The sequence below is a fragment of the Hermetia illucens genome, chromosome 4, assembly GCF_905115235.1.
Source record: "Hermetia illucens chromosome 4, iHerIll2.2.curated.20191125, whole genome shotgun sequence".
Classification (NCBI taxonomy): domain Eukaryota; kingdom Metazoa; phylum Arthropoda; class Insecta; order Diptera; family Stratiomyidae; genus Hermetia; species Hermetia illucens.
In genome coordinates, this window is record NC_051852.1 from 159,553,761 (window position 1) to 159,572,727 (window position 18,967).

Here is an 18,967-nt window from a genome sequence, read left to right on the forward strand (position 1 = left end):
ATCACGAAAGAGCATGCATATGGTCCTGTCAAGGGCGTCAACGGTCGACTTCTCATCCGCGATAACGACCAACTGAAGAGGTGAAAGGAACACTTCACCACGGTTCTTAACCGTCATATATCCCTTGAAGTTCCTCCTCTTGTTTATGAATGGTGATGGTTAGTCACCTTTACATGCGGGTACGGACTGTTCCTCCAAGCAGAAAAAAAACATTTTGGCACCAATGCACCCAAATTGAGTGAAGCCACTGAGCTTGATGGTCTCCCCGCAGAGTTACTTATCGCTGCACCTGCAGTTACAGCACATCCGCTGCTTCCATTGGTACTGGAGTTTTGGGAACCCGAGACCTTTCCCAAAGAGTAAAATCTCGGAGAATTTTGAGGCCGAAAGCAGAGTCTGACATAGTTGACGACATCTTTTTGCTATTTCGCAGCGTAATGGACCTAGGCCAGATGGCTTCGGATTTCAAAGAGAAGTAAGTAGAGTTGAACCTCCAAAGCCAAGGTTCTCATCGCACTCTCCCTATCTGCGTTAATGGGCAGAGCATCGAAAGCGTTGATCTAGGAAGCATGATTCCTGCCGACAGCGGTACCGAACTAAATGTTGCCCGACGCATTAACAGATCCGCTTTCGCTGCTTTGTCTAAAATTTAGAAATGCAGTTACCTCAACACTAAGATCAAGCTGAGACTGTTCTGTGCAGGGTTCTTTGAGTCTTGCTGTATGGGAGTAGCACATGGAAAGCGAACTATACTGTGACTCAAAAGCTCCAAGCCTTTGTGAATACCTATCAGAGTACACTGGCCCGACATTGTCTCAAAGGATGAACTTGGTCGGCACACAGGCTGCTACTCGTACGCACTGTGATCGGGGGCGAAACCGCGAAGGGTAACACGTAGTTGTGGTTGATGAGCTATACCCCATCAAGATGTAAATGGCGATGCTGACTTTGCCACCATATATTTTGTCTTGCCCTTATTGATGTGCAGCCCAAGATCTCGCGCCAATCAACACCTGCTCCATCTGGATGAAGGCAGTTTGTTCGTCTTGGGTCGTTCTTCCCATGATGTCAATATCGTCGTTGGACGGAGTTAAAGAGGATTATACTCCTCACATCAGGGATCACTTTTTCCAGGCCCAGGTTAAAGAAGACGCATTATAGTGCATCCCCTTGTCATAGCCCGTTGTCGAATGGTCTTAAGAGTGATCTTGCTGCTTTTATCTGGCCTTGCACATTGGTCAGGATCAGACTAGTTAATCTTATCAATTTTGTCGGTACACCGAATCATAGGCGACTTTAAAGTCGATGAAAAGATGGTGCACTTGGTGTAGATATTCCAACAGTTTTTCCATGGCTTATCGTAGAGAGAAAATCTGATCTGTTGTTTATTTGCATTGAGTGAAGCCTCTTTGGTATGGGCCTATGACAGTAAAAGCTTCATGAATTAAATATTGATAAGACCAAGCTTTTCAATTGACTCAATTCCATTAATTTGTTGATAACAATGAAGTAGAAATAGGCAAAATCTCACAGATGGCGTTCAGATCACATAAAAATTCACCACGTAATTTCTTCTAAAATCATCGCAACAACAACGAAGAGACTACCTCTACTTTTGTTAACACACCAAGCAGTAAAAAAAACCTTTGTAGACACACCGCTAGGCAGGGGAGCGAGAGATAAAACTGACAGCTCGGAAGTTTTCCAGATTATCGTATTTTTATAGCAGTTGAGAAGCCTGGGATCGCAGCGTTAGAAAAACAATGCGCACTTTTCAGCCAGCATTTAAAACCATAAATTTGAGCCTGTCCTCTCCTAGCATGCTAGTTTATGTCATTTGTGTAGTTACAATAGTGTATCACTGTGCTGAGAACCATCTCCAAGATATTTTCCGCTGCTAGCTAGGCCAGATTGTCCTCTACGCCCTGAACATCATCGGCCCATATCACTGGCCAAACAGGAAGAATAAGGATAGGGTAATACAACTTTGAGACCGTTGACCATTTCTCCTATCTAGGGTCGAAAATCACAACCGATAACAGTTACGATGAGGAAATCCGCGCAAGGTTGTTGTTAGCCAAGAGAGCCTATTTCAGCTTACAAAAACTGTTCCGCTCGAAACGTCTCACCATAGGGTCAAAGCTACTGTACAAGACAATGATCTTGCCAGGACTCATGTATTCCTCGGAGACACGAAGAATTGCGAACTCTTGGCCGCGTTCGAGAAAAGAATCCTCCGGAGAACTTTTGGCCCCCTACATGAGGATGGACGATTCCGTAGCCTACATAACGACGAAATCTTTGAGTGACGATTGAGTAATTCCTGATACTGAAGACTTGAATATCGTCTACATTTCCCCAGGTTTCGATTCAACGGAAAAACAATTTGATTAAATTCCTTTCACCTTTTGGGGTCTTAATCCAGAGTAAGCTTGAGGAGCAGTTTCCGTTAAAGAGTCGTCCTACGGTTGTTGATCAGATTATTGATGGTCCGATCGGTATACCTGCTTGGTCTGACAACGACGTCGAAAATGTGTTTGGTCTCTTTCATTAGGCCCTCCGGTTTTGGGAAGGGTTAGCATTTGGTAGATAATCTAGTTGGAAGAGGTGACTCCTTGCTGATGAGTCGGAATTGACTCGTGTGGCATCCGTCGGTTTCCTGTAGATCTCAAGGTCTAATTTCCTCTGTACAGTTCCTTCACAATAAAAGTTCTAAAAATGGTAGTTGTCTTGCCTTTTCCATTTCCATGGAGAGCTCGAAGTTTGGATGTATTCTACTGAGGGAATGGAACAAATTTTTGACGTAGGTTTTCCGAAGATCCCGAAGATTCCCAAGATCTTGGCAGTAGACCAGCCGAAGTTTACTTTTTTCCGATTTGACCATAAAAAATTCGCTGATGAACGGGGAGAGGGGCTTCTTTAGGCTGCTTAAAATATTTACTTCTAAGCTTGAGGTAGTTTTTTTCCATACAGATTCTAACTAGCTTCATGGATTGTTTCACCTCAAGTTTGGACGATGTAGCCCATCTACTCACTTCTTTGACCGCGACACTCGAAAAACGCCAAGGAAACCAAAATTTCATCTTAATCGAGTTTCCTAGTAAACTGAAATTTTAGGAGACCTGAATCCTTGACCGGTATGGTTTCCTACTCTTTTTCTATATGATGGAAATCTTTCACTAATCACTGGGCTGTTTGATACTATAGTGGCATTTCCATGGAAATGATTTCCCTCATCTTCTTGCCTGATTTAAGGATCTTAGGAAGCCCTTCAATGCTAGCAAGTAAAGAATTAAGGACTTTCGGTTGCTTCTTAAGATTGGTTGGCATTTCTGGGTGATTTGCTTCACTTGTTTCGTATATTGGGGAGGAATTGAATTTTGGAGTCCTCTTTGTCCAATACAATCAGCGCATTTTCTTTGGCGGTTTTAATGCGGTATGGCTTATATCCTCCCAGCTGCATCCTGCATCCTCTCACGTATATTATTATTGTTCCTAGTTTTGGTTATCCTATAGTGATAGGCAGTATTAATGACGAGTACTGGGATGTTTTCTCTACCACGAAATGGAGAGAAAAATCTTCGAAGCACAATTTATTTAATTTAACGGACAACAAACAGAGTAAATTCTAATTAATTATTGTCCTCAGGAGAAGGAGAAAGCAAAAAACTTAAACTACGTTTAAAACTTCTTAAAGTAGGGAAGTTACAAAGACCAAGCTGTTCTGCATTATAATTTCGGCAAAGCCTAGGAATCGGGGACTTCGAGCTCTGCGAAGGTCACGTTCAAAATGTCTGCGCTACGCGTATTATAAGACGCAGGACGGTAGGTGATCTCGTCAGCGGCGGAGTAGTCCCTCAGACCCGAGGAAAGTTTAAAGAATGTGCATAGATCCAGATAGGATCTACGCTGTTGTAGGAAGGAAGTCTGAGAAAGCGGCGGCGGAAGGGGTAGTCCGCATGAGGGAAGATTTTCTTAAAGAAGAGAGAACGGGTGAATTTACGTTGCACATTTTCAAGGGCAAGACAATTACAGTTACGGGAGGGTGACCAGATTACGGAGCAATACTCGAGGGTATTCCGCACGAGGGAATTGAAGAGAGCTAAGGAGGATTGGATGGGGTCAAAATCAGCGGAGGAGCGAAGTATAAAGCATGACAATTTTGCTGCACGATTGATGACATCGAGGCAATGGGTGTCAAAGCGGAGCTTATTGTCGAAAGTGACTCCGAGGTCTTCAGTGGAATTTAAGCAGGATAAGGAAGGTCCGTTAAGAGAGTAGGAGAAAGAAGTGGGTGAGGATTTTAGGGAGAAGCACATAGAGTGACACTTTCTGACGTTTAGCGCTAAACCATTGGTCGAGCACCAACGAACAAGAATGTCCAGGTTAGATTGAAGTAATTGATTGTGTGAATACCCTATACTTCACCAAGGAGTGAACAAGAAATACTATAGTGTCAACTATTTAGGAATGTATCTTGACTCGTAGCTGGGAATGGAGAAATTCGAACTCTTTTCAGGAGGAAAATTTCTTGATAAAAGAATCTCAGGCCGAAAATGTTTCTACGGTGGTGATTCTCTAAGAAAACAACACTATCTGCAGCCAATGTAAGGAGGAACACAAGCCTGCTTTACAATTCATATGCGGTTGCTCATCTTCCTTAAGGCTGCCATTCACGCTCAGTTCATCCTGTCAGTTACGCCGGAAAAGGCCAAAATTAACCCAGCAGCCAATTGAACTGAAAGGACCATTCAAGTATCGCGAAGTCAAGCAGCATCATAAGTTCAACTCTGGACGTGGAAGACCTTCAGACGAAAATGTAAGATATTCTTGTTTGTGAGCATTTATAAAGATGCCATAAAATTCTCGCTCACAGCCTAAACAAATAGGTCTAGCCGATTGTCCGAGCGATTTTTCATTTGATCACCGGCTGCCTGAAAAGTCAAAACTTAGAGGCTATTCGCATCCCACTCACGTTCCGGCCGCCAGTCATCTGCGAACTGCTTAAACGTAATTGATGGGCCGAACTAAATGTGGATGGCAGCCTTCCTTGAAAAGGACCCAAGCTACCTCTGAGTTATAGATCGTCCTTAGATTCGCAAAAGCGTGCAAAGAATGCGCAAGACGTAAACTACCCAAGGCGTGCTCTTAGGGTAAGTTCACGTTTCCTCCAAAAAAACACTCTTTTTCTTCTTCAGCCTTTATCCTGTTCACAAGCAGGGTCGGCTCATCGTGATAGGTTTCGCCATTTTGCTTTATAAAATACCTGAAATGGATACAATTGCGAGGCTTTTAAATCCCCATCCAGCGTATCAAGCCATCTTTGTTTCGGCCGTCCTTTTAGTCGTCTCCCATCGGCTTCGATGTTCAACTATCGTTAGGTGAATTACATGACCTTACCATCGAAGACGCCTTTCTCGCAATTTTTCCACGATTAGTGCAACCCCATGTCCATCATGATCGTCATTTCGGATGTGGTCGACTCGTGTCACGCCACTGGTCCAACGCAACTTCGTCTCCATTACCGCAATACGTCATTCATTGAATTTTATAGTCAGTTAACGCTGGGAAGCATAGTGTGCGACAGGGCGGACGAAACTGCTATTAATTTTGCTGGAATCATTTGGGGATTTGCGCAAATTCTGCTAAAAAATGCGCAGTCTAAGTTTTCTTTAGATTTTCAATTTCAACCCTTGTTTGCTCGCTTATATGTTGCTCTTCATCTGGGGATGGTTTCTCTGGGCTTGCGATCTCTCTAGAAATATTTTTGAAAATCTTAAATCACTTAGACCATGGGTAGTTGGCGAAGTTTCATTTTTCATATGAAAGGTAAAGAGAATTTAGTTGAAGTGAAAATAAATATTTGAAAAAAGATAAAGATATTTTTTTAAATATTTTATTGCAAAGAATATTATTAAGAGTTGCCTAAAAATGTTGCCTTAATAAATTAAGCAAGTTTAGCGTCGATCCAGTTACGCAAATAAGCCACATTCGAATAAACTCCTGGATAATCAGGACGAGCACATCCAGAGCCCCATGAAACAATACCGACCAAGGTGCTGCCAATGATCAATGGGCCGCCAGAATCACCTTGACAGGCGTCCTTTCCACCCCCTGAAACTCCAGCGCAGAGCATGCTCTCGGTGACTGGATTACTGCTTCCATAGGCTTTTGCACATTCCTCCAAACTCACAATATTAACTTCCACGTACTGCAGTTTTGATGGTGAAAGGCCTCCCTCTTTCAAGGATCCCCATCCGCTGACAATAGCTTTGCTTCCGGCACGGGCTTCATCGTTAGCAGCTGGAAGTCCAATTGGTTGAATCTTTTCGCTGAAAGTGAAAGATCCTTTGGTAATGATGATGGCAATATCGTTCTCGACAGTTTTGCTGTTGTAGTTTTCGTGTTTATAAACCTTGTCGACGGACAGGGAGACGCCTCCAGAAGATTTCGATGTGGTTCCGGCTACAACACGTAGCAAACTTGTGGGAGCCCCATCAACACAGTGAGCTGCTGTAATAACAACATTCTCCTTGTAAATAGATCCTCCGCACATATGGCCCATCAGGACGTATTGGAGGGAAATCTGATGAGGGAAGTTTTCGATGGTTGTCTCCTGACCGCCGACAATTCGGCCATCTGGCATTGGCACTTCAGCCAATGCGCAAGATAACAGAGCTACTAGCAGAAGAACGCGGAACATTTTGACTGATGAATATGTAGTAGGAAGACCCGTTTTATATATGGGCTGTAGTTAATGCATATTTCTTATCACCAAGTGACATGACAGATGATAAGTTTGAATCAAATACTATGGTATCAACGTTGTCTGATTGCCGTAATCAATATAATTTAATTTGTAGGCTTTTCTGGATCTTGGCAATTTAATCCCTTTCTTTGTAGATTTTTGAACCGCAGGTTATCAAATGACTATACAAAAAAGTACCAATAAAAACCCTCCGTAATTTCCATAGGTGTTTACCAAAGAAGGATCACAATCAAAGTTCAAAGATATGGAAAATCATCCCGAATCCGTATGATTATTTATGGGAGCTTTTCGCATTCTGAATACTTTTTAATATGGTAAGATAATACCAAGATAATAACTGATACTTAACTAATAATTATCGATATTTTGTATTGCAGACAGATCACCTATCGCTGATAAAACTGATAAAACAATTCAGGCGGAAGACCAAAACTTTAGTGACTGACGTGTCGATGGTCAACGAAACGTAGAGAGGAAAGTTGGGGGGAAAGTCAACTCAAGATGTGAAATGGGCCGGAAAAAAAGCTTTCTTATCTAAAAACATTGTATTGGGTGTATGCATAAGTTTCTTGGTTTTTTTTATAAAATGACAAACTTAAAAAAAAAGTTCTTGGACAATTTTTTCCTTCCAAATGCCTGGTAGTGATAAAATCCTATTTTTGTGAAATTCAGATGAATTGGATAAAAGATCCGTAAGTTCAGTAAAAGAATACGAGGCAGACTCAGCCTGAGATGGAGCGATGGCGTGGGTCTGGATACCAGACAGCTTTTAAGAATATCAAACAAGCGGACCTCAGCGCAAAACCAGGGTATCTGGAGTTCCTTGCTAAGGAAGGCCTAGAAGGGATACCAATTCTTATACCGTTGATGATGATGTAGTTCACTTTTTAGAGCGTCTTCATAAGAAACTTTCTTTCCATTCAAATAACTGTGCAAGGAGCGGAACCAGTAATAATCTGAAGGGACAGGGTCAGGTAACTATAGGAGTTGGACCAACTATGAAATTACCTCGATTCACCAGATATGGATATTTTTTTCTTCGAGGTACTCTAATACAGCACAACATACTCCCCCTGTTATAGTTTGGTAGGGGGAACAACCTCTCGAATATCCCACCGAACACATAATGAGACCTTACAAGGGTGAAATTCAGCGCTTGGTGTTAATGACGGTTTTTCGTTCCTCTTACAAACTGTTCCACGGAGTTTTTGGATATTTGTACGCCACTTTATGTGTGAGATACAACCCCTATGGTTTCTTTCAGTAGAACTTTCTTTCCACCCTTGATCCGACGAGGTTAGCAAGTAGTTGAGGGTCACCTTCAAAGTGGTGAACGTAGCAACTTGGTGTACTGTGCCCGTCTTCTGCTACATGTGCAGTACTTTGTTCGTCTTTTCCTGAGACAATCTTAAAAGGAAATGCATTTAATAATATGCAATACTCTTCTCATTTCTTCCATTTGAAAACTCCTTCCGTTTTCCAATTTGCTCCTCCTAATTACCTATTTCCCACCGCGACGTTCATTTACATCAACCATTTTAAATCCCACCACTTGTTACCTTTCCTTACAATTCTAAAACGCATTAATATATTTATATACAAATTGTCAATTTGAACATAATAACAATGCTCCAATATTGCATGATCGGTTCAAAGCGAACATTGACCTTGCATTTAAACTTCACTAGGTCATATATTGTGGAATGCAGGCCTAACGGTTGATCTGGTTGAGGTGACTGAAAATCCATTTTGCATGGGGAATTAGCGGAATCGAGACCAGCTGATCGATGGACAGCGAAACAGCTGGACCGAGAGTTAATGAGATAGTTATTTTGACTTTCCACAGGAGCCGGGTGGTTAGTGCGTCGGCGACGAATTTTGAGGTGGAAAAGTAAAAATTGTGACGTGTCTTTAGTCATCATCTTAAGTATTGTAGGCAGGTATTATAACGCTACGAAAGTAAACATTTATTTCTGTTTTCCTTATTGCAATAGAAGGAAGAGTATCTGTCTGAAAAGTACATGCGGAAGGTGGCAAATTGGAAGATAATATCCAGGCAGGGTGCCGGCCATTGTAGAAAAGGCCCCGGGAGCGAAATTTGTAAGTTTGATAAAAAAAGCATTTGGTGCCGTCTGATTTGACTGTAGGACAATTCAATTTTCTTCTAATTCGTAATTCTAATTCATTTCCACCCAGAGGATGCTCTCTTTTTCTTTGTCAGTGGTGTTATTTTTCAGTCATCGGCGACACTAGTTGTATAAGGAGCGTTTGCGGTGTTGCTCGGCTTTGTTGACTGATCGACTAACGACAGATTACTCCGAACACGTGAGTCAATCTCCAAACGTTTTATTGTGCTTTGTTTATTTGTCTTACTGACAAGTCTGATTGTAGTTGACGCATCTCAGAAGACATTCATGCATGGAATTTGTTATGCAGCAAATGTCAAAATTTGATTAGATGAATTAGACCGCGCTGTCCTCGCTGTTGGGTATGGATTTATTCGATTCTTCAGTATTGGTTATTTAAGATCCCTTCGTTGAATTATTGGTAAGCGTAGATCGAGAAGAACATTGAAAACTTGATTCAGAAGAAATAAGTAGAAAACATTTTTTGAAGAAAGAGAAGAGAAAAAAATAAGGAATGCATACGAAAATGATTGGAATCTGCTGTGAGTAGTATTTATATTCTATTGTTGATAGCTTGCCAGCATCAGATTGCGCTACTGGAGTCCATTGAATATTCATCCGCGGTTATTGAAAAAAGTTACAATTGCAATAATTTTTCTTTTCCTTGCCTTTGAATGTACTCTTTTGCGAAAGAGTGGAGGGCTTCGGATTTTGTAAAGTTAACTTCACCTTTGGAGTTCTAAAGGAGGGAGGGCCTGAATCCGTGAATGATTTTTGTTTCTGCATTTTACTTTTTTTTTATCGTTTTTTGCTAATTATTTTATCTAATATCCTTCTAGATGCTTGCTTTGAGGATTTTGGTTTTCTTGCCTCTTATTTATTTATTATATTCTCTTTTTCTTTACTTTTTTTTATTATTTTTAATATTGATTTCCTTTCCTAAAATTTATTATTTTATCATTTTATTTTTTTTTTTGTTTGTTCTTCATGATTCGGTTTTTTGTTTGTTTCTTCGTTGACTTGAATAATTTTAGCATGATTTTTATAAAAATATACTTAATGATGACTTACATCTACGCACTTCTAACTTGAGGATTTCCTTTTCTCCTACTCCTCTTTAGCCTCGCAAAACTAATCTAGATAAGGGGCATCCTCCAATTTCATGATGTCAAATTACAGTGGGAACAACAATACATTTGAGGCAGGGGAAACATTGATGGAGGATCCTCCTTTTCGATCGCGGCACCCGGATTTGAGGTTGTACGGCTCTACGCTCGCGGTCCAGCCGTCCTTTTTCTATTTCATTTTCAAGTCGGGGAAGGAACACGTGAGTTTTAGTACAATGACACGTGAGGCAGCCCCTTCCCCCTCATTCCCGAGCCTGGCTAGCACAGAGGTGTGCTAGCATGTGTCGCCGCAGCACTTCGATGGAGCTTTAAATTTGGCGGGCGGACCCTCACGATCAATCATTTTAGTTTCTCGGGATAGCTCCCCCTCTTGATCGTCTCCTGCCAATCAGAATGGTTTTTTGACAATGGGCAATCCTTTAAGTCATTACAGACCTACCTAAATCTCTACACGACAATGAGATTGCTTTAAATGATGGAAGAGATATTCATCAGGACAGTCTTAGGAATGGCCATTTCTACGAGATACCAGAAGCGAAGGAAAAGGATCAAGAACAAATCATTGTGTTCAATTACTTATACGAATAGAAGTAGATCTGGAAACAAGGCGACATGTTCCGTGTAACAGCAATATGGGCAGCAATACTTGGTACTATCATACAATAAATTTAAACCAACAAAATTATTTCGAGTTCGATGAACAATCTGCGCAAGAATATTCTCTTTTGTTCGCGGGAGTATACAAAAGATATAAATGTCGCTCCAAACTCTCTCGACACGATTTACGGGACACCGAACTAGCCGATTTGCCTGATGAACAACATCACAAATAACGAAACATCATGGAAGAAATTGATAGTGCTGAATAGTTGGTTATACTTGATATTTCTTTTTTGCCTCAAATGGCAATGCGGCGCGGACCGCTGCTACCTTGGCAATTCTAACTGAGCTCGATAATACATTGAACGCAAGAATTCATTAGTTTACAGGCCGATGGAATTGTTTTTGGTCGTCCGATGCTTAAGAACATCAATACCTTGACAACCTTACTGCTTTCAGCCGTGGTTTTCGCGTCATTCAAAGTCGAACAATAAAGAATGGGGTAACGACGTTCAAGAGGGCCTGATGCAAAAGGTACTCAATTCAATAATTATAACGGCATTTACAGGACCTTAACCTTAACCTGATGGAGATTCCAAGTGAAATATTTAAGATGTTGATTTCTCAATTTTAAATAGTAGACCCAGATATAAAGAGAATTTCTCTAGAATCCACAAGAGTCCTGAAAAGTGAGGAATTTTGGATAATCCTGGCATGCACATTCAAAACAGGAGTAATAAAAATTTTTTAAAAAATATTTCACTGATGGCGGACAGAGGACAGATCTCTCTTGAGGCTCTGAGTCTCGAAGTTCGATTTTCCGTCTGTTAGTTTCCTGAAATGAATTTATTTCTGCCCCCTTGTTGTAGTAGGCCACCTGCATTGTCCCCTTAAAAGGACTACTCGACGACCTCCCAGACGCAGAAAGTGCTGCTTTCGCATAAGGTCTGAGGAGGTCGAGGGAACGAACTTTTTCTCTTCTTCACATTGGCTACTTATAGTCGAGATTGCTCCGCGCAATTTCTCCATACGGTAGTTTATAAAACTGTGTCACTTTAAACGCCTACAACTTGTCTCCCTTCTGCCATCCAGGCTCCTTTCAACATGATTTTCACTTGCCAGCAGGGAATAGTAATTTTTTATCTGGCTGCGTCAATACTTGTAACTTGCCACTTTTGAGTAGATCAATATTGAATGCCTTAATGACAAAATTCCCGACCCTTAAAGAATCTGTGAGCTTCCTCATTTCCACCAAAATTCAATCGCCCTGATACCCTTATCAGAAATGGTTCATTCGTGGGAGTCGATTTATTTGTGGCGCGACAGGATTCGCGGCATTCGAAATTTATTTCGAATGTTGCTAATGCGGGATGACAGATGACCCCACCGGCGGTCTCCACTCAGTTTAGACCTCGCCACAGGAGTGAGAGCAGAGTACCGTGAAGGGACGGCAGATATGTCAAATGAAAAGCATAATGGCTGGACTTCTACTTCAACTGACAGGACCTGAAAAAGAAAAAGGACTTCGACTTCGACTCAGCTTACATTTTTAAGACGTGAAAAAGTTATTGCTTGAGATATTGAATTCAATTTGATTTTAACAGAAAATATTTCACTTGCCGCGAATCCTGCCGTGCCACATATTAGCAACTGGTAGTAGCTATTTATATAGTTGCCATTCATCCCTTAATAAGGCATATCGCGGCTGCGATCGAAACTACTCCTAGCTCACGGTTTAGCACTACTTACCGCCATTTACTCCTAGGCCATCTTGTGATAATGGCTTCTTCTACATGGTGTGGCCAGTAATGGCGTTGTAAGTCTCTCCTTTTTGTCTAACAGGCGAACAATCCACCAAAAGTTAAGGGGGAGATATATGTAAATCAAACAATAAAACTGAGATATGTCAGGAACAAGCGCAAGGTTAATTATTCGAAAAAACGTTGAAATTAGTCGCAACATCTTCAAAGCAATAGTAACCGGAAAAGTTATGACCAGCGCGAAATAACACGGGACTCGATTGGTATCCGACCAGAAGTTTGATCAAGTAGGATCGCCCACCGGAAGCACACATTTCCGAAGGTCTTCTTGCACGGTTATTCGCAGTTGGGCCCCAGATTAATCTTTTGTGCAGACCTTCAGACCATGATATCATCAAATCATAGGAGAAGACCCTTTCACTAAGTATATTCTTCTACGTCGGCGAATAAAAAAGGAAAATCCAGTGAAAAAGAAAAAATGTTCTAATTATTTAGATGACCTCTTTTAGTTTGGATTAGAGTTGTAGGGTGCCTCTATCCAAAGATCTTAGATCCGTATGTTTGGAATTGTAAGTCTGCTTTATTCGTGCTTGACTGTGCCAAATTTTCTCTTGCAAAGCTTGGCAAAATATTTTAGCTTTCAGTAGGCACTTAATTTGATATGATTTCCCAAAGCTGGCAGCTATCGCGATAAGATTTGATATCTGCAAGAAAACTGTGAACTAACTTGTATATTTTACTCTATCAAGTATCAGCAAATTCTCAACAAATTTAACTATTGTTCTCTTGTGGAAGAGAAAATGGTCAGGTCAGGCGAAACCTTGTAATGCCATTTTAAAATTTAGTTGCAAAATATTTATTTTATGAATGAAAATCGATATCGATTTTCCGTATTGTATATTATATTCCAAAAATGCTTCATCATGTTATTTTATTATTTTTTGAATAAAAAAAACCATTGCCGTTGCCATTGGTTGGTGGTTCATCAACTTGTGCTCAAGGTATGGGATAGCGAATGAATGCCTAACGATTGGCAACGAGGCATTATCTGCCTCATACATAAAAAGGGAGATATCTCACAGTGCAGCAATTATAGAGGTATCACGTTGCTGAGTACCATCTATAAGATATTCTCCACTATCTTGCTAGGCCGGAGAGCCCCGTACGCCCAGAACATCATTGGTCCATACCAAAAAAGCTTCACTCCAGGCAAATCAGCAACAGATCAGATTTTTTCTCTGCGGCAAACGATGGAAAAACTGTTGGAATATGGACAACAGTTGCACCATCTATTCATCGACTTTAAAGTCGCCTATGATAGCACAGCCAGGGTAAAACTGTACACGGTCATGGGAGAATTCGGTATCCCGACGAAACTAATAAGACTGACTAGGCTGACCCTGACCAATGTACCAGGCCAGATAAAAGCAGCAGGATCACTCTCAAGACCATTTGACAACAACAACGGTCTACGACATGGGGATGCCCTATCATCGTCCTCTTTAACCTGGCCCTCGAGAAAGTGATCCGTGATGCTGAGGTAAATGCAAGAGGTACGATCCTCTTCAAGTCCACCCAACTACTGGCCTATGCTGACGATATCGACATCATGGGAAGAACCACCCGAGATGTACAAACTGCCTTCATCCAGATCGAGCAGGCAGCGAGCACTGGCCAAACAGGAAGAATAAGGATAGGAGAATACAACTTTGAGACCGTTGATAATTTCTCCTATCTAGGGTCGAAAATCACAACCGATAACAGCTATGATGATGAAATCCGCGCGTGGTTGTTGTCAGCCAACAGAGCCTATTTCAGTGTACAAAAACTGCTCCGCTCGAAACTTCTCACCATAGTGTCAAAGCTCTTACTGTCCAAGACTCTGATCTTACCAGTCTTCATATATTCCTCGGAAACTTAGCAAGAAAAATTGCGAACTCTTGGCCGCGTTCGAGAGAAAAATTTTCCGAAGAATTTTTGGCCCCCTACATGAGGATGGACGACTGCGTACCCTACACAATGTCGAAATCTATGAGCGATACCATGTCCGTCCGGTTGTGGATAAAATCCGGCTAAATAGATTACGGTGGGCGGGTCACTTAATCCGTATGGATGAGGATGATCCCACCCGGAAAGTGTATAAGGGCAATATCTATGGTAGAAAAAGAAGACGAGGCAGACCCTGCCTAAGATGGAGGGATGGCGTAGGTCAGGACGCCGGACAGTTTTTAGGGATATCGAATTGGTGAACCTCGGCGAAAAACCGGGATGTCTGGAGTTCCTTATTAAGGCAGACCTAGACCGGATACCGGTTATTGCGCCGTTGATGATGGTGATGATGAAACAATTAAAAAGGGCGGGTATTGGTGTTTACAATAGACACAGTTTTCATCTGAAAAAAAAAGTTAATCATCAATCTGTAGATGAGCCGCTATGTATTATGCCTAGGTTAGTTTTTTTATCTTTTTTGAAATTTGAAAACATGGTGGTGTTTTGATTTCGCCAGATTCCTCACCAAATGACTGATAGACCACCTCCCTTTTCCACAATTGGAACGACAGAGGTTCGGCTAGTGGCTTGTTTTGCTTCGGGATGAGTATCATTGTTTGTTTCTTACACTGTACAAGGAAGATACCTTCCTTCAAGCACGCAGTAAAAAATTGTGTGAAAATTTTTGGCTTTATCCCTGCTGCCATCTAAGCCGGGAGCTTTGTTGACTTTGATCTTCTTGCTGCTTGCAATACTCTTTCGTCGCTTATCTCTGGTACTCCATCGGGGTTGATTTGAATACTCGTAAGGTCGTCGTTAATATTCTGAGGGACTAAGACGTTTATTATGTTGTTCAATGACTTAGGACATGTAATCGGTGGGCAACACTATCCCTTCATTGATGCCATAACTGTCTTGTATGCACCACTCGAAGGCTCAGAGTCAGCTTTCCTACAGAGCTGTTTCAAATGCATGGTTTTACCCTTTGCGATAGCCGTTTGGAGCTTTTTCTGTCAATCTTGTATAGTTGTTTTAGCTCCTCATATTCTATCCCGTTCACATACTCCCAAAAGGAGGGACTACAATTTTTTTTTTTTAAATTATAGTCATATCGAGTATCAAACGAGAGGTCTCGATTAGTACTTTTCGAAACTGGCATCAGTCTTGACATAGATTACAAAGATGTAAAGGAAGATGACTTCTTCTTCTTTTTCTTCAGCCTTTGTCCCGTTCACAAGCGGGGTCGGCTCGTCGTGATCGGCTTCGCCATTTGGCTCTATCGAATGCCTGATCTGGGTGCAATCTCGAGGCTTTCAAATCCCCATCCAGCGTATCAAGCCACCGTTGCTTAGGTCTGCCTTTTGGTCGTTTACCATCGACTTCGATGTTCAGACCAATCTTTGCAAGTGAATTCTCGTTTGCACGAATTGCGTGACCATACCATCGAAGACGCCTCTCTCGCAACTTTTCCACGATCGGTGCAACCCCATAACGATCGCGGATATCCTCATTTCGGATGTGATCTAAACGTGTGACGCCACTAATCCAACGTAGCATCTTCGTCTCCATTACCGCGAGACGCCGTTCATTGTCTTTTATGGTCGGCCAACACTCAGAACCATAGAGAGCGACTGGACGGACAACATTGCGGTAAATTTTAGATTTGAAACGTTCGTTGATACGTCGATCACAAAGGACACCAGTTGTGGAACGCCACTTCATCCAGGTTGCGTTAATGCGTGAAGCAATTTCATAACGCAGTTCTCCATTGGCTGATACCGTTGACCCGAGGTATTTAAATCGCTCAGATCTGGGCAGATCACTGCCGCTGACAGTGATTGTGCCTGTTTCATGGGGATCGGTCGTCAAAAATTCAGTTTTGTTTAAATTCAATCTGAGACCGTGTTGCATGAGGCGATCATTCCATTTTTGAACAAGTTGCTCGAGATCATTTTTGCTATCAGATGCTAGGAAAACATCATCTGCATAAAGCAGTGTGTAGGGCGCTGGACGTTGGATATCCCGTGTGACGGTGTCCATAACAAGGACAAAGAGGAGTGGTGAGAGGGCACTTCCTTGATGAACTCCAACAGAGACACGAAGCGGTTTTGATACACCCGCCATACTTCGAACTTTACTTTTCGGATCGTGGTAGAGCAATTGAACCCAGCGCACGAGTTCTTCTGGCACGAAGTGTTGTCGTAAAGCATACCAGATGAGTTCGTGTGGTACACGGTCAAACGCTTTCTCTAGATCCAGAAAGGCAATGTAAAGAGGGCGATGCTTCTCACGGTGTTTCTCCATGAGTAACCGCGCAGCGTGTATTGCGTCAGTAGTTCCGCAGTTCTTGACAAATCCGGCTTGATTCACGGTTATTTCAACGATTTCGCGAATACGGTTGTCACGAATGCGTTCAAAAATCTTCATGGTATGGGAAAGTAACCGGATCGGACGGTAATTTGAACATTCTGCTGGACTACCTTTCTTTTTCCATATTGGAACAGTGGTACTTTCTTGCCAGTCAGATGGTGTTCTTCCTTCCTGAATAACCCGGTTAAAGAATTCACTCAGCCACGGTGTTGGGTCCCAGCTCTTTGCTTTGCAGAGCTCAGATGCGATGTCGTCAGGTCCTGTTGCTTTCCCCGATTTCATTTGTTTTATTGCCTCCTCGACTTCAGTTGCGCTGACTGGTGGAACTGCTCCAAATGTCGGCAATGATTGTGGAAGTGGAGGATGAGCAAATTCTTCAGTTGAAATCTGCTCGAAGTATTCTCGCCATCTATCCGTCGCGGCTCGACGATCAGTAAGCAAAGTACCGTTCTTGTCATTAACACAACAGAAGTGTTCGATATCCTGTGTGCGTTCATCACGGCTTTTAGCAAGTCGGTACAGATCTCTCTCGCCATCCCGAGTGTCCAGTTTATCGTAAAGATTTTTGAAATGGTTCGCTCGGGTGACAGCGACCGCTTTCTTTGCTTCCCGGTTGGCATTCTTATAAATTTGCCAATTAGCAGGCGTTTTATCGTCGAGAAATTTGTGGTAGAGGCGTTTCTTTTCACGGACCTTCATTTCAACATCATCATTCCAAAGCCAAGTATCTCGGTTGATGTACCGCTTACCCGGCTTGGTGAGTCCGAGGGTTGCAGAGGCCGCTTTGTGGATCGTGTCTTTCATTTGGTTCCATGATTCTTCCACATTCGTAATGGTTGGCCATCGTATGAGTGAGACCGTTTCTTCGTTCTTCTCACCAAATCGCCACCATTTAATGCGCGGCGGGCCAGTGCGTTCCTCACGCTGTTTTATCGGTGGCTTAATTCGCAGGACAGCAATCAACGGCCGATGTTGAGGTGCGATGGTCTCATAGGGAACGACTTTGCAATCAGTGACAGTGGTAAAATGTTGACGTTTTATGAGAATATAGTCGATTTGCGTTTTATTGTTCCCACTATAAAATGTGGGAAGATGAGACAATCGTTTGATGAACCATGTATTCATAAGTACAAAGTCATGGGTGTCCGCAAAATCGATTATACGCTCGCCACCTTCGTTGCGCGCTCCGAACCCCTTTCCTCCATGGCACCTGTTACCGTCTGCCTTTTCACCCACATGACCATTAAGGTCGCCGGCAATGATTATGTAATCGTCAGCAGGCAATGTAAAGGAAGGTGACAACTTAATAATACTCATGAAGGCAGGTAATGACACAATTTAGTGTGGAAAGTTATCCTTAATGGACCAAAAAAATAGAGTAAAGTTTTGGTTTGGCTGGTTCATCGTCAAGTGAAGGGAAGGGAACAAGTTGCTTCTGAAATATCAGTATCGGCGGTAATAAAAATGTTGTTAGCGATGAAAGTGGCGTCTCTTATTCAGTTCCTTTACTTTCTTTTATGGAAACACCACTCTTTCACCGTGTTTGAAAGAGAAAGCTGCGGTGGTATAAAACAGGTTGCCGCATTCAACTAACTTTGTTGTGGCGGTTGTTGTAGCTGAGCTCATCCTCGTCCTAATCGACATCAATTTGATAAACCAGCTCCGGAGCAGTTTGAATGACATCAGACACAATGAAAATATGCTTCCCCGAAGCTAAATAATTCCATCACCAAGTCATCAGCTTCAAAACTTTTGATGTTGAACGTTTTGAAGCGACATTGGTTTGGTATATATGTATCACGCAGAGCTATCTGAATGTCAATTTTGATATCTATCAGTGGTAAAAAAGGAAGGAATTATGAATTGAACTTTGACCAGACTTTGATGCCTTAACCAGAATAAAATTTAAAATGGTTTGAACATTTGATATCCAGACAAATTACAACCACCCAGACCCTACAAGGTGCTGAAGTCTCACTCGAAGTGAAAAAGAACAGAATGCCCTTTACCAGCATGTCCGCCACGTATCACGTTTCTATACTTATATTGAGATCCTTAGACATTAAAACAGGAAATCCGCATAACCACATGAATCGGTACTGTTTTCGCTTTTTACGTTTTAAAATCACGCAATTCACTGATTTGAAACACAAAAAGTAAGTTCTGCTCAAAGATTTATTGTCAATATGTTAAGGTTAAAAAAATGTCAAACATATTCATTTAAAC

General features: G+C 41.9%; 2 protein-coding genes across 2 annotated transcripts in view; one reads left to right on the forward strand and one right to left on the reverse strand.

The window, feature by feature from the left end:
* LOC119654139 (transmembrane protease serine 9-like) overlaps positions 1–18,967 on the forward strand; it is a 53,792-nt gene that overhangs the window by 25,825 nt on the left and 9,000 nt on the right. The gene's annotated exons all lie outside the window — the stretch shown is intronic.
* LOC119653787 (trypsin delta-like) lies at positions 5,884–6,733 on the reverse strand. The gene has a single exon (XM_038058790.1). It carries the CDS (start codon positions 6,701–6,703, stop codon positions 5,948–5,950), a length of 756 nt encoding a protein of 251 aa, XP_037914718.1. The 5' UTR covers positions 6,704–6,733; the 3' UTR covers positions 5,884–5,947.